Here is a 16,034-nt window from a genome sequence, read left to right as displayed (position 1 = left end):
ATGTTGGATATCGGTTTTCAATATCCGGATATCGGAACCGGTATCCGCGTATCGGAACCGATTTCGACCAATAAAAATAAACTATGCTTTACATTCCACCTGTCAGTCTTAATCGCATTGTATGGTTTTTGATTTATGATCAATGCCCATTAATATATAGTGTGCAATTTTTTCTTCTTCTTCCATATGGGATAACAGGATTCAAAGTTAATGTAAGCTCTGAATCCCGTTATCCCACATGGAAGATAATAGAAAATTTTCTTCGTATAAATTAAATGAGACCGATAAATTATTTAATATTAAAATAATATTTATATCTATTATCGCTATATTTTAAGAGCATTATATTTATATAATATTTAATTAATTAGTACACCGTCCAATAAATAGAAACAAAAATTTCTAAATCTTTCCATATGGGATAAATGGATTCCGAGTTTAACAGAAAACCCAAATCCCTCTATCCCATATGGAAAAAATCATACATTTTGAGATGTATGACCAAATAGAAAGCTCTTCCAGTTCACCCGTGCCCACGTTACCTATGCGAAATGCGGGATGTCTAATAAATAAAATTATTATACTTCGATGCGGATATCAGTTTTCGATATCCTCATCCGACATCAGTTAGCGTCATCTGCCCCGTTGAGACAGAGACGGATGCTGACATTGCGACCGATATCGGCACTGTAGCAACTGATATCCGATACTGATATCCGGTATCCAGATATCGAAAAAAATGGATACCGGAAAATGCCTTTCCGGTGTCCGATACAGCATCCGTCCCGATACCGGCATCCGGTACTGGTATCGGGACGGGCGAACCCTACACCGCACTGTGGTCAGATTAAATGGATGTTAATTTGTTTATTTGGCAAGCCATAAATGGATGTCCAGACACACGCACATTCAGTATCCACATTTGTTTTTGTGACGACTGCCACTAGTATTTCCTTTTGTTGGTCTTCATGTGTACTTTAGCTTATATCTCTATATGACTATGTTAAACCATACTTCAGTCATCAAAAATAGCTCAGGAGGGGGATTGTTTCTATTCTCAGCTCAATCGTATTAGCGAAGTATTCTTTTTCATCAATAGTAAATATGATAAATAGAAGCACTTATCAAACTAAGTGCATTGCTATACAGGAAATCAACGTTTATGTTCAAATGTAATCTTTCAGCTGACAAGATTTAGAACTTTAATATCTACTGGGAAAATGTCTTTAAAAACCCAAAACAAGGTCTGTACTGGATTCCGGTTTTGGTACATGTAAGGTTTAAACAGTCTTAAATTGAGTACTAAATGGCTTATGTCATATGCTCTTATTTTCCCTTAGCATAATTTCAGTACAACGATGTGATCCTTACCTGGATACTTCCAATCCTACCAGATCTCATTAGAAAAGCTTTGTGAGTAAGATTTACAAATTTGATCAAACCTCACTGTTCTATTTTGAAAGCATGGTTATCATTGATGTTAAATATAACCCTTTGGTCATAAGATTCAACCAAGATGAGTCATTACCGGTGTGGGATTTTGATGATCACAAAATAATATTATTCAATTTTTTTATTAAAGAATGCATTCATTGTCCTGAATGATTTGTCACAAAATGTATGACTAACTTAGAAAAAAGTTCAACTATCCGGACAACATATTATTAAATTATTCATCTTTGATGAAACAATCCGCAAGCCTAACTTTAATTGTTCCAGTGAAAAATATAGTTGGTGATAGTGCTGGATGTACTCTCCTCTCGTGTATGCATTTTATAAAATAAATCAAAATTCACCATTACAATAATTCTAATATTCTAGGATCATAATCTATAGAATCAAATTTAATTTAGTTAATTTATATCTATATACTGAAATAAGTTATTTTTATGTTATAAATATTTGAATGAATAAAATGATAAATATAAAACAAGTAGTTACAAAAAATTATTGAAACTTACTTGAATAAATATATATATATTTTTAACACAATATTAAAAAAAACTGAAATGGATTATTGGAAATCTCAAAACTTTTAGAGAGTATTCGATCATGGACATATATTTCAACCAAGTCTACATTTCCAAATAACTATCTGATATAATGGTAATCATAAAAATGCCTTAAATTACTTTCATTATTGTGTTCTTAGGTTAATATACAATTCAGTTATCAGATATTACTTCTAAATTTATGATTTCAATGAGTTTATATAAATTATTGGGAGTTTATTATTTCTCAAATTTTGATCTATTCAGTGTGTATTTGATCAAAGTAGATTAAAAACTCATTAAAAATATAATTATGTGTCCATTTAAGTTATTTTTAGTGTTGCATGCAATAGGTGCCTCAGATGTGTTGATCTCTGGAATATCTATACATAACAATTGAAAAAAACAAAATAATGTGGACCACTTTTGGAATAACTATATAAGGTTTCTAAAGATGGAAAGTGATTGCATAAGAGAGAGAAATCAGTGGAAATAGATGAATAAGGATAGAAATGGAGGGAATGAGCGAATGAATGTTATGGGAAATATTTAACATTTCCCTCTCTCATTCTCTCTCTTTCTCTTTCTCTCTCTGTTTTCCTTTTCTTTTCTCCTCTCTCCTTCATGTTATTTTCTCCCACATGTTATTTTCTCTCTCCTCACTAAGCCACTATATTTGACTTTTCTCCTCCACTTATTCTCTCTCTTTCTATCAGCTCTTTCATCCTCTTAACCACCCACTATTATTGACTATTCTATCACTCTCTTCCCTCAAAAATTCTCTTTCTTTCTCTCTCCTCTATAACTTCCAAATTTGACTACTCTCACAACCTCTTTCACTTACCTTTCTCCCATGATTTTCTTCTACGTAAACCACCAATCTCATCTCTTTTCTGTACCATTTTCTCTTAAACCCTCCACGATTTTACTAGCTTTGTAGTTGCATATTTCTTTTCCTTTAAAAGGAAAATGAGCATGTCTATAATGACACTTTTTCTTGAGATTATTTTGAAGTTTGTTTATTGGAGAAGAGTGATTGTCTGGTGATAAAGGCAATGGAAATAAATATTATGGCATCTCGTCTTCAACTTCGACCAGCTTCTCTTGGGTTCCTCCCTCTCTTTCTTCCATACCTTATCTTCCTTCATTATCTTCGTAACATTTAACACTTGACCTCACTGACAATACTCCTTTGTCTCACGCCCACATCTCCATCCCACCTCTCATTTTCTCCCTTATTCATATCTTTATCCCTTCTCATGCATTATCCCATCTACCTTGTGAGTTCATTTTTCATACTTCACCTTCGCTTTTCTCATGCTACACATTAACATCTTCTCTTGCCTACAAAATCTTTCACTTCCATTATATTTGTTTCCCATACGTCCTCCTCTTCTCATTCACACCCATCCATGGAGCTATAGATCAACGTCAGTCAATGCCATCAACATCAGAACAACCAGGCTTTTGGCTCCCTTCTCCAAGGTGATGGATATTATGTGGTCGTCAAGCCAATCACACCACCATGTTTATTTAAGTTCATTGAATAAAATATTTACAGTCATTATTATTTTGGTGTGATGTTTATAATGAAGTTCATGAATATTTGTAATGACTTATGAATTATGATGAGAACATGATACACTGTTCACTAGTCTCTAAACATGTATTCTAAATATTCATGTTTGATGGATAGTCGAGACAAACATCAAATTATCTGGATAGAATTACACTAGCTGATCCTACTTATACGACAAGTATAGCTGATCATGTGGCTATTAGTATAGCTCCTCTTATACGACAATTATCTAGATAGTGTGTGCTCTTTAGGAAAAGAGTTCACAGAATTGATCCGTACTAATATCTTAATGTTATTATACCTAAATGTCAATTAGGATGATTCATGTCATGGTTGTATAAGTAATCCACTGATCTGAGACACCAAGGACATCTCGTGAATGAATGACTACATTTTGATTATGATTTACGTGACTCTAATCATGAGATTCAAACAAGTCATAGCTCCGATGTAGTAAGAAGCTCATGAAGATGATTCAATGGTCAAAACAGGATCATCGGCCCTCATTATAAGAGGAGATTGACTCAAGGAAGACAATGCAAAAAATTCCTGGCGAGGGTAGTGAGGATATTAGAGAAGGAGTTCTCCAATGATCCTGTTATGCATCAACACTTATCAAATGATGGATTAGGGTTTGACGATAAACTATACCCTAAGTCGTTTGAGAGTCTTGCGCGGATGATGGATTATCCATATATAGTAACGATGGCGGTAAAGGTTCCATGAGAGAGTTCAACACTACTCAGTATCTTCTACAGCACAAGGTTTAGCTTGGCACCCCATGGGTTGAAAACTTAAGCTATCAATTGGGTTAAATCTACCCTTAGTTAATTAATATATATTGATATAAATAATTATTGGGCCACTAAAGTTATTAACCAAAATGATACATGGGCCTAGAGGTCACATGCACAAGGTCATAAGGGCATTGGTGGATATATTTTACTTTATAGGGTTTCTTGAGAAAAACTTAAGTAAAATATAAATTGGGACGGGCACTCATTTGAAGCACCCAGGCCAGCCAGACTTGAGAGCCCCTCCCTTTCTCCACTCTCTTCTTCACTCATCCAAGGAGAGTGTCTTCATGGTGAGAATATCTTCTAGATTTTCAAGAAGAGTTGAAGAAGAAGACGTGGAGATCCAACCACAGAGTGATTACGTGGACACTTCTAGAGGTCAGATGCGTGAACAACTTCAGAATTATCTCGGAGCGACAAAGTCAAAGGTGGAACAAGTTCCCCACAAGTTACAGTCAATGTTTGATTCAAAAGATCAATTTTGAATTGATCAACATGCTTCTACATCCATGGAATCGTGTTTTCCATGGATGAACCAAGGCAGATAATCCAATGCAAGGTACCTTGTGATGCCCCAACATTGAGATAATTTTTGGTTTATGATAGTTGATAATTTGCTTTGAGGCGTTGTTGACCTTATGAATTAATGTGGTAAACTTTCATCGGGTATGTTGAATCTCCTACCTCCATTAAGTAAGGGATATTATAGTTTTTCCCTAGCCTTTCCTTGTTAAATCACTGCTTCATCGACTCACTCCCCTTATTTAGGATTAAACAGATTTGTATCATCTAGAAGGAATATTTTTTTAAAATCATTTTGAACTATTTTAAGAATTCCATGAAGTTTGCTATCGTGTCCCTCATTAGAATGTAAGTATATAGACTAATGGACAGGTATGGTCTGTTTTGTGTGGTGCACTGTTGCATTGTTATTGCATGGGGGGTTTATTTTTTGAAGTACACTTTATGTAACCTGCAAATCATTCACCCCTCACACTGCGCATGCCTTTGGGAAGTGTGTTTCTGCAGTTTTATGAGGTTTTTTAAATAATGAAAAAGTTAATGCTAGCTGTCATTCGCATCGCCGTTTGAACCCATCCTCTAATTTATCTCTCTCAACTTGCTTTTTTCTCTCTCGCCTCAGAATCTCTCCCTCTATCCTTTTCTGTCATCACTTGTTCTCTCTTTCTTGTTTTTCATCTCTCTGTCATTTGTCAATCTCTATATGATTTCTTATCTCTCTCTAGTTCCTCAACTCTATTTCGTTCCTAATCTCTCCTCTATCCCTCTATAGTTTCTTATCTCTCCGTCTCTTTATCTCTCTTGTTGCTCATGTCTCTCTCATCCCTCTCATGTTCCTCATTTCTGTATTTATCTCTCTTGTTGTTTATAACTCCGTATCATTTTCTCATCTCTCTTGTTGCTCATATCTCCTTATCTATCTCCGTATGTCACATTTTTGTCTCTTTATTTCTCTCACATGTCCCTCTCTTTTTATCTCTAATTGCTCGTCTCTCTCTCTCTCTCTCCCATTTCTTGCATTTCTCTCATTTCTAAACTCTCTATTATCTCTCTCTTACTCTCATTTCTCATCTCTCTCACTTTCCCATATCTACTTTATTTATTATCTCTATCTTGTTGCTAATCAATATATATATTTATATATATCTCCCCTGTTTCCACTCTCTTTATCTTATTGATCATCATTTTATCACGTACATTTTTCATCTCTTGTTTCAATCTCTCTCCTGTATCTTGATCCTCATTTCTCTCTAATCTGTCTCTATGCTCACTCGTTTCTCTTCTCTTTTGCCTCTTTTTTCTTGTCTCTCTCCGGTCCCATGTGTCTCTCTCCCTTGTCATTCAAGTCTTAATTATCAAATGTCTGTGAAATAATAAGTTTTATATCGAGGTTTTTTAACGAAATCATTTCATAGTAAAATACTATATAAACAGAATATCCATGACTTTAAAAGGATTAATTAAGAATGATAAGGTTTGTTTGGTTTATGTGCTGTGTAGTGAGGATTTCTGCCCCAAAATTGCACACTGCACATGAGTCTCAGACAATTGAAAATGTGTGCCCTTTGTTTGAAAATCTGGATTTCATTGCATGAACATCCCTATGTATGGGTTATTTTCTTGAGAGATCCCACTTTCGGTTTGAATATACCTATGTATGGATTATCTCAACACAAATAAATTACTTATCAAAATCATAGTCAATGATTCTAATAACTTTGACTCTAGAGAGCCTTGTCCTACTTGCAAGCTAGAGAACTTCTAGATTGAGGGGAGAGAGAAGATTGGAGTATTTTTACATCTTCCATATTGATAGATACTGTTGTGGGAGACAAAATGCCATTATGTCATTAATTCCCAGTTGACAAGAGATCCTAGTTGGAAAGTTGAATTTGCCTCCATATTGATAGATATTGTTGGGTTCTTCTGGCTTGATGGTAGATTCAAAATGATTTTCCCAAAGAAAAATTTAAAAGTTGAATTTTATAAAAAACTATAAAAACCATGGATGATCTAATCACCTTATGCGGAACCTGTTCTGGCATAACATGGTTCTTTTGATGAGTCTCTTTAAGACTTTTGTGTTTTTTACATTGAGATGTATCAATATGATATTCAGAATGTTGGATATCCTCCTGGTTATCTTGAACATCACATCTTGAAAACCTCCTCCTAATTCTCTCGATCCCTAATAGAGAGAGAGGAGAGGGAGAGAAGAGAGAGAGAGGAGAGAGAGGGGAGAGAGAGAGTGAGGAGAGAGAGGAGAGAGAGGGAAGAGAGAGAGAGAGAGGAGAGAGAGATAGGCATCGGGGATCGGGTCGGATCGGATTGTTCGAATCTTGATCAACAGATTCGAACGAACAAAAGCCGATTCGAACGATTTGTTCGAATCTTTCGATCGAGCAGACCCTTTGTTCGTGTTCGATCGAAAGTTTCGAACGAACAATTTGGTTCGTTCGTGTTCGATTGCCATTTGTTTGACCTTGTTCGAACAAGTTCGAACAATTTCGAACAAATGGCCAGCGGCGCCAGCGACCGCCAGCGACTCTCTCTAGTGGCCGCTGGCCGCTGCTGGCGCTGGCTGGATGGTCGCTGGCTGGTGCTGGGCGGCCGCTGGCAGGCGCTGGCAGCAGCTGGTTGGCGCTGGCGGCTGCTAGCCGGAGCTAGCGGCTGCTGGTTGGCGCTGGCGGCGGCTGGATGGTCGGCTGGTGCTGGGCGGCCACTGGCCGGCGCTGGCGGCCGTTGGCAGGTGCTGGCGCCCGCTGGATGATCGCTGGCTGGTGCTGGGCGGCCGCTGGCCGGCGTTGGACGCAGCTGGGCGGCGCTGGCCACCGCTAGGCGCCGCTGGCGTCGCCGGATTTGAACATTCGATTCGATCCGATTCGAACAACGTGTTCGAATCGGATCTTATTCGAACATTTGATCCGAACAGCCACCTTGTTCGAACAGTCCGATCCGAACAGATGCCCAGATTGGGTTCAGAAGGGATTTGAACGGGGCAGATCGGTGTTTGGATTCGATCGTTCGAATGCCTGATCTGGTCGAACATTCGAACGATCTGTCCGAATCCCCCAAGCCTAGAGAGAGAGAGAGAGAGAGAGAGAGAGAGAGAGAGAGAGAGAGAGAGAGAGAGAGAGAGAGAGAGCGAGACCGCGAGAGAGAGATAGAGAGAGAGAGAGAGAGAGAGAGAGAGAGAGAGAGAGAGAGAGAGAGAGAGAGAGAGAGAGAGAGAGAGAGAGAGAGAGAGAGAGAGAGAGAGAGAGAGAGAGAGAGAGAGAGAGAGAGAGAGAGAGAGAGAGAGAGAGAGAGAGAGAGAGAGAGAGAGAGAGAGAGAGAGAGAGAGAGAGAGAGAGAGAGAGAGAGAGAGAGAGAGAGAGAGAGAGAGAGAGAGAGAGAGAGAGAGAGAGAGAGAGAGAGAGAGAGAGAGAGAGAGAGAGAGAGAGAGAGAGATTGCCCAAATCCATCATAGCAGTATACAAAGAAAAATAAATCAAACCAGTATACTTATTTGCTCGGCTTTAATATATCTTCTTAATGTTAGTGCTTACTTCTAGCGCGATACAATTTGGTCGTGGCCATCCGATCAGATCAGAAATCTGATAAAATAATTTAATCTATCCGTGCACACGATCATTCGATCACACGGTCAGATCAAAATATTTGATCGACCAGTATAGATTGATCATGATCGGCCAAAGGGCAGATTCGACGAAACGGACCATTCGGTATTAAATCATCAATTAGATCAGAGAGAGTGAAGGAGAGAGACAAAGACAGCGATAGAGACAAGAGAGACAGAGAGAGACAATATAGAGAGAGACAGTGAGAGACACAGAAAGAGAGATATAGAGAGACAGACAGACAAATAGAAAGAGAGATAGATAGGGAGAGAGAGAGAGCAACAGGCAGACAGAGAGGGAAATAGGGACAGAGAGAGAGAAAGGTAGAAAGAGAGATAGATAGGGAGAGAGAGCAACAGGCAGACAGAGAGAGGGTAATAGGGACAGAGAGAGAGAGATAGACGGACAAAAAGAGAGATAGATAGCGAGAGAGAGAGGTACAGGCAGACAGAGAGAGGGAAACAGGGACAGAGAGATATAGACAGACAGCAAGAGAGATTGATAGGGAGAGAGAGAGAGAGAGACAGACAGAGAGAGGGAAACAGTGACAGAGAGATAGATAGACAGAAAGAGAGATAGAGAGAGAGAGAGAGAACGACAGACAGACAGAGAGATGGGGAAGAGATAGATATAGAGAGAGATAGATGGATAGATATGTGTAGAGAAAGATAGATATATAAACATGAGATCGATAGATATGTATAGAGAAAGATAGATATATAAACATAAGATAGAGATATGTAGATAGAGAAAAGAGGAGAGGAGAGAGAGTGGGAGAGAGAGAGAGAGAGAGAAATAAATACGCATCAGAGAGTATAGAGAGACCAAAATATTAGAATTGGACGAAGTCGTGCGCCCACGACTCAAAGCAGCTGCCACCTTGACACGACTCACACGAGAACATGCCGCTTCTTCTTCTTCGTCTTCTTCTTCTTCCTCGCCCATCCTCCTCCTCCACAGCGCAATTCCAAGTGCAGAGCGCGATCACATGCCGGCGATCTCCAGGGCGATGGGGAGACCCTCTCCCTCTCCCACCCACCTCCTCTCCCCCGTCTTCATCACCGTCTTGTTCTTCCTCTCCATCTCCGTCTGCGCGCTCGTCCTCCTCCTCCGCCCCGCTCTCTACCCTCCCCCGCACTCCCTCTCCTTCGAATCCCCCTCCACTCTGCGCCACCTCGTCTTCGGCCTCGCCTCTTCCTCCTCTTCTCTCCCCCGTCGCAGCCGCTTCATCCGCGCCTGGTGGCGACCCAACCTTCTTCGCGGCTTCATCTTCCTCGACTCTCCCCTCGCCAATGCCAGCCTCCTCTCCGATCTCCCTTCGATCCGAGTCTCGGAAGACTCTTCCCGGTTTCCCTACGCCTTCCCCCGCCGCGGCGGCCTCAAGTCAGCCGTGCGCGTGGCGCGCGTGGTCAAGGAGGTGGTGGAGGCGGCGGCGGCCATGGGCGGGGCTCGATGGGTGGTGCTCGGCGACGACGACACGGTGTTCTTCCCCGATAACCTTCTGGCTTCTCTGAGGAGGAGAGATTGGCGGCAATGGGTCTACGTCGGGAGTGGGTCCGAGTCGGTGGAGCAGAACGAGGAGTTCTCGTTCGAGATGGCCTTCGGAGGGGGAGGGTTCGCGTTGAGTTGGCCCCTTGCTGTAGCTCTGTCTAGAGTGCTGGATTCTTGCTTGGTGCGCTACGCCCACCTCTACGGCAGCGACGAGAGGATCTTCTCCTGCCTGGCCGAGCTCGGAGTGCCGCTCACGCCGGACGCCGGATTCCACCAGGTTCGATGATTTTTTCTCTCTTCCTTCCCTACTTATCAATTGTTGATGTGCACCGGGCATTAAATGATCGTAAACTTATGAACCTTTTGGGTAGATCTATGACTGTAATTTTTGCGTTCTATGATCGTAATTTTATGAATTTTTTTTGACGATCAGTGATTGTAATTTTTATTATATTGCAGTTTTTTGTCAAAGAATTTTCCAGATATCTGAGAAATGTAGATCGTATGAATCGTATGATTTTTATGATTTGAGGTTGATTTCTCCTCGAAAGTCAAGATCGATATTCTCACCTGGCGTTCATACTGATTTGCTGAAACATGAAGAACGCATTATTTTTCCTAAGAAATGAAGAACCTATTATGCCATCTATGATCGTAATAGTTATTCAATTTCAAAGTTTTTGTAGCCCAGAAACTATTGAAGTTTCAAAGTCTATGATCGTAACAGATGAATTGAACTTCTTCTTCTCCTTGCGCCATGTTCTACCTTGTTGATTTTATTTAGAAGACTTTTGATCCATGAATCTAATTTTCTCATCTTTTAATCTTTCAAACTCGCAAATAATTTGGTAGAAGTTCATAGGAATCTTCCTATCTGTAATTTCCCCTATACACGACTTTAACCAAAACATGTAGAGTGGAGCTTTGCTTTCTTCATCATGAACCAAGTTTTACCTCTTCAAGAAAATTGGCCATGCATATCAGAACACAATTTTTTGATCAGCGATCCTAATTTTGTCAATCTGAAAGTTTACTGATATGTTGCCTCGGAGGATATTGACGTCTTAAAAGAATTGGCGATATTCGAAGATCTAATTCCACTGAAAACTTCAAAACTTTCCCGATTTAGTTAGAAGATTCAAGAGCAGCAGTGGAGAAACGAGAGAGGAGTTAGCGATGAGTGGACAATCAGTGCAGGATGACTATGATAGAGAGGAGACCCAGGAGGAGAGACAAATAAGACTGTTCTCGCTCTCCTCTGAGCAGGAGAATCTCCCCTCCAGCCAAAGTCGCCATGGCAACCATCTTCCAAGAAGTCTGATGCCTTTGATGGTCTCTCGCCCTTTATTTAAGGGGGAGTTCCTGCCCGTCCTCCTCCTCGTGCATTGCTTGAAGTGGCATCCACAAGACGAGGCTTTTGTCTTCCTCTTATCCAGGTAGGTCCAATGTAGTTCAGTGTCATATCCCTGGAGTCATTTTGTCTCTCTGATTTTTCCATACCTATGACTGGAACAAAAACAGGTGATATAAAGTATTTGTTCCCCATCTAGATAGCATTTTGATACGATCCTCAACCTATCTAGGGGTAGTCTTATCATGTTAGCCAGCCCAAAAGGGCATTTTAGTCATTTGGTCTTACATGTTTCTTTTAGATAGGCGTGCCCGCCCTTTAGGAGGGCACCCAAGAATGAAGTATGGTCATATGTCCCTTTTCTCTGTGTCTAAGTCCACTCTTTTCCTTTGCGATCCCCATCCCTCATGATCATCCTCTACCTTACTGCGTCTTCAGGCAGCTCATCCCTGGTCGATCCTTGCCTCATCCGTTTGACCTCTCCTCGGATCATTCCTGTTCTCCTCTCTACTGGATAACACCTCCTCTTCTTCTAGCCCCCCTCTCCGACATGAGCCTACATCAAGGTTTGTATTATATTTCTATGCGCAACGGATAGAAATTTGTTTTCGATTCTGATACCTCCTGAAGGAAAATAGGAACTATGAGTAGTTAGGTCCTTTTGGGTTTAGTTAGAGTGTCAGAAATCCTAGAAGTGAGAAATGGAGGAAAGAACTATTAATGCACTCATTTTCCATCTTAGTTGTATGGCATAGCTCTCTCTCTTTCTCTCCTACCCTCGCCTTTTCTCTCTTCATTCCATGATTCTTCCCCAATAGATAGTATCACTTAACATGTTAAAACACGAATTTTCGATCTATGAGCCTAATTTTCTTAGAAAGAAAACTTTCTAGCTTGAATCATTCTGTCATTGTACATATGAATCATCTGATTTATTATTTGCCCACGTATGTATAAAGCGAAAAGGTAGAATGGAGTTCCTTTCTTCTTCTTGTGCCATGTTTTACCTCTTCTTTGATTGAGTATTTTTTGATAATGCTGATTAAAGTTGGCCCTTTAAAAATTAGCCTATTTCTCTCATCGTGCAACTTTTTCTACCTCATGAATCACTAGGTTCAAAATTCGTAGAAATCATCATACGTGTGATTCTCTTTATATAATCAATTGAATAAAATACTAGTTATAAAATACTAGTAAAATATGATCATTTTTTTGTTTAACCATTGCTGATGAAAAGGGACGATCTAAAAATTGGAGAACAGAAAAATATCGACTAAAAATTTCTCTTCATGATTCAGTTGGATCTCCGTGGTGATATATTTGGACTTCTGGCTGCACACCCCCTGACTCCGCTCATATCCCTTCACCACTTGGGCAGCATTAATCCCATATTTCCAGACATGGAAAGTTCCGAAGCCCTGGAAAAGTTATTCACCGCTGTAAGAGTCGACCCGGAAAGAATCCTCCAGCAGACTGTTTGCTACAACAAGTTGGCCCGGCAGACTGTTTCTGTTTCATGGGGTTATGCTGTTCAGGTCTTCAAAGGTGTTCACCTTCTTCCTGAAATTTTACTGAGGCAGAAAACTTTCTCACCCTGGAAGAGAAGCCGGGCTGCTTCTTTATCCCATTACATGTTCAACACAAGGGAATTTCCAAGAGACCCCTGCTCAAGGCCTGCTGTTTTCTTTTTAGAGAGAGTGGTTTCTTCTCTGGGTGGAAGCAGCTCCTCTTATACGAGGAAAAGTGATGGAGTTGATTGCCTTGGAAATGCCACATCCATGAATCTGAAGAGGGTGAAAGTGTTCTCCCAGCTTCTCTCTTCTGGGCAGAGCAGGAAGGTGATGAGACCCCCACTTATAATATATTCTGTTATTATTACTAATCTAAAAATTCCAACCATCTATTTTGAGAAAACTTTTCACCACACTAGTAGTTACTTTCTTCCATGTTCATTGAAACATTAATTTTCTATGTTTCTTTGATTTATCTAATTTTCTATATTTTTAAATGTTTTTACTTTCATGGTATCTGTTTACTTTCTTGGTATCTCATGATACCGTAGAATGAGGAATAATGGACGTTATCCAATCAAATAACTGACTCTACTTTCAACAAATAGAAGCTACAATACACAATCGATCCATTCTTCTCAATTTTAAAATAACAAAATTTCAAACACAAGTTAGTGACTACTTTCCCTGATCACCTTAGTATCTTTATTTTTTTGGTTCTTTCCAAATCTATTCAAACATCATTTTTTTCGATATTAATTTTTCCTTATTCATCATCAAGTGCACGTCATCTAAATACTTGTATGTGTTTATTCTTTTGGTTTCCCTGATAAGATCCTCTCTGGATCTGACATGGGGAGTGCAGAAAACCAATTGAAATCACTGTTTCCTCAATGCATCATCGAGAAGTAAAAGGTAATATTGATATTTAACAGTGATAAGAAGAAGAATCAGAGAGGAAGACTGAATTGACTCTTAGCTTTCCTTTGGATTGGGAAAGATCTTCTCAGTTCCAGCCCCTCAGCGACTAGTCGAATTTGTGGTCCATCCTTTTGTCGGGGATCTCCCGCCTTTGTTTTTAGGCTGGCTCCAGTTAGTCTTGTGCTTTGACCCTGCACATGTCCCTCTGGATCGTTGATTGTGCCTAGTAGCTTCCTTGTACGCTTGTTCTGATAGGAGTGAGGAAGGCTTGTATCACTCCCATTATACAGTGGAATGAGAAATGATGCTATCAAATGATGCATAATCTAATCATGCTTTTCCATTAAATATTTTCAGTAATTTTTTAAACTACACTAATGGGGAAGACTTTTGCCCCTAGACCACCTTAATAATTTCGTTTGTTTATCGGTAGATCAATTTTATATTTCCTTCTTTTTATTTATTTATTCATCTTTAAGTACATTCCATGTGAATGCTTTCACATACTTACTTTCTGATAAGTTCTATTCGAAGAAATATCAAAGGAAGAATAGAAAAAAAGGGCGGGTCAACGGTACGTTGACCAGGCGATATGACTAAGCTTCTGTGTTCACCACCCTATAAATAAAGGGGTCGACAGTCAGGTATGCATCTGGACCTTCTTGTATCACACGCCGGGTTTCCACATCTGCAAGGCCAGAGCGGGGAAGACTCGCCGTCGACCGCCTGGAGTGGGAGGAACTCTTCCCATCGGAAGAGACGCCCGATCATCGAGAAGGAACTCCGCCTGGATTGGGAGGAGTCGTCTCGATCTTACTCGTTACCATATAGTGCATACCGGACAATTTACAATATCGGAATTCTAGTATTCTTGGCATATATCGTGATTGAAATTCGAGTTCAGATACGTTCTCATTGAACCTATCACTTTCTTGGTCTCCCATTGTACTGTAGAATGGGGAATAAGACACATTATGCTCTCAAATAATTTATATAATTTTGGACGAGGAAGCCGTCATACCGTATGATGCATAGTATGTTCATCCTTTTAAATTTATTTTCTAATATTCCTGGACATTCATGTATAGATGATATTTTTTTTCCGTACCTCTGTATTAAAATTGGATTTCTTTCTTGTTAAAAAATCAGCTGGAAGCTCCAAGGCGCAAGTGCTGTGATATTTTACCTTCTTCGTCTGATGAAGAGATGAAAATAAAGATCAGAGAATGTGGTGATGAGCTAATTGCCATGTCCTGATGTCCGGGAGTTATAATATTTTTTTGACAAGTTTAAGAAACGTTCTTGAAAGGCCAGAATACTGCGGATTACAAGGTATAGTCAGAACAAATTTTCATTTCTTTTTTGTCAAGCCCTTCTGATATCATTGTAGCTACATATCTAGGCTTTTCGATACACAATCTTAATATACGGTTGTATGTGACATGATAAGAGTTAAATCGTTTAAATGAATTTCATTTTTTAAAAAAGAAGTAGAAATGCTATTGGTAACTGATATCGATGTTTACATGTTGGAAGATGATACCTAATCTCATTTGCAGAAAATGGGAGAAACCTTTTCATAATACCTTATCTTTCCATCATTTCTTTTTTGTAAAGAGATTCCATCATTTCAATTTGAAATATATTTTTTTTCATGTTTGAGGCTTTTATACTGATGTGAAATTTTTTTTGAACATCTCTAAAAAATTGACTCTCTGAATCTTGGCTTTCAGAACAAATTAATGATTAATAGACCAATATAAATTAATAGTTGAACCCGTATCTAGTGAGTCAAGAAAAAATTCTAACTTATGATTAATATGTTGATATAAATTAATGATAAGTAAAAATACTAACATTAATGATTAATTCATCTTGTATGAAATATTGACAGTGGTTCAAATGCCTTATTTTGTACTTCGTGCGTTGATTTCCATTTTTTATCATGGTGTACGATAATAATGCTTCATGGTGCACTTTCCAAAAATAAATGCTTGTGCCTTTTATTCATATGCTATCATTTCATTCCCAGCGGCTGTTGTTTTTGTGTACCTGCTCAAGGTCATCAATTGACGCTCAACAAGGGATGCCATATATTGAGGTAGTCCAAATGACTTCCACTTCTCTTTCATACGTGGCCGTAAGTTAATGATAGATGGTCTACTTATTTATGTTTATGTCTGTATAGGTCTTATAGTGTCTTATTACGTTTCCTACATACAAGGCTTTCCAAATATAGCAGGCCACTGAA

At 39.3% G+C, this 16,034-nt stretch overlaps 1 protein-coding gene across 2 annotated transcripts; it reads left to right on the top strand.

Moving 5' to 3' along the window:
• Nucleotides 1–9,352: 9,352 nt before the first annotated feature.
• LOC144700095 (uncharacterized) lies at nt 9,353–16,034 on the top strand. Of its 2 annotated transcripts, XM_078571490.1 has the most exons (5): nt 9,353–10,277; nt 12,650–13,189; nt 14,933–15,115; nt 15,816–15,884; nt 15,972–16,034. In XM_078571490.1, exons 1-3 carry the CDS (start codon nt 9,498–9,500, stop codon nt 15,038–15,040), a joined length of 1,428 nt encoding a protein of 475 aa, XP_078427616.1. In that variant the 5' UTR covers nt 9,353–9,497; the 3' UTR covers nt 15,041–15,115; nt 15,816–15,884; nt 15,972–16,034. The 2 variants fall into 2 exon arrangements, with proteins under 2 accessions (XP_078427616.1, XP_078427615.1); XM_078571489.1 differs by having other exon boundaries at nt 15,816–16,034.

The sequence above is a fragment of the Wolffia australiana genome, chromosome 2, assembly GCF_029677425.1.
Source record: "Wolffia australiana isolate 7733 chromosome 2, ASM2967742v1".
Classification (NCBI taxonomy): Eukaryota; Viridiplantae; Streptophyta; class Magnoliopsida; order Alismatales; family Araceae; genus Wolffia; species Wolffia australiana.
The sequence above is the reverse complement of the archived record's forward strand: the minus strand, read 5'-3'. Positions and strand labels throughout refer to the sequence as shown.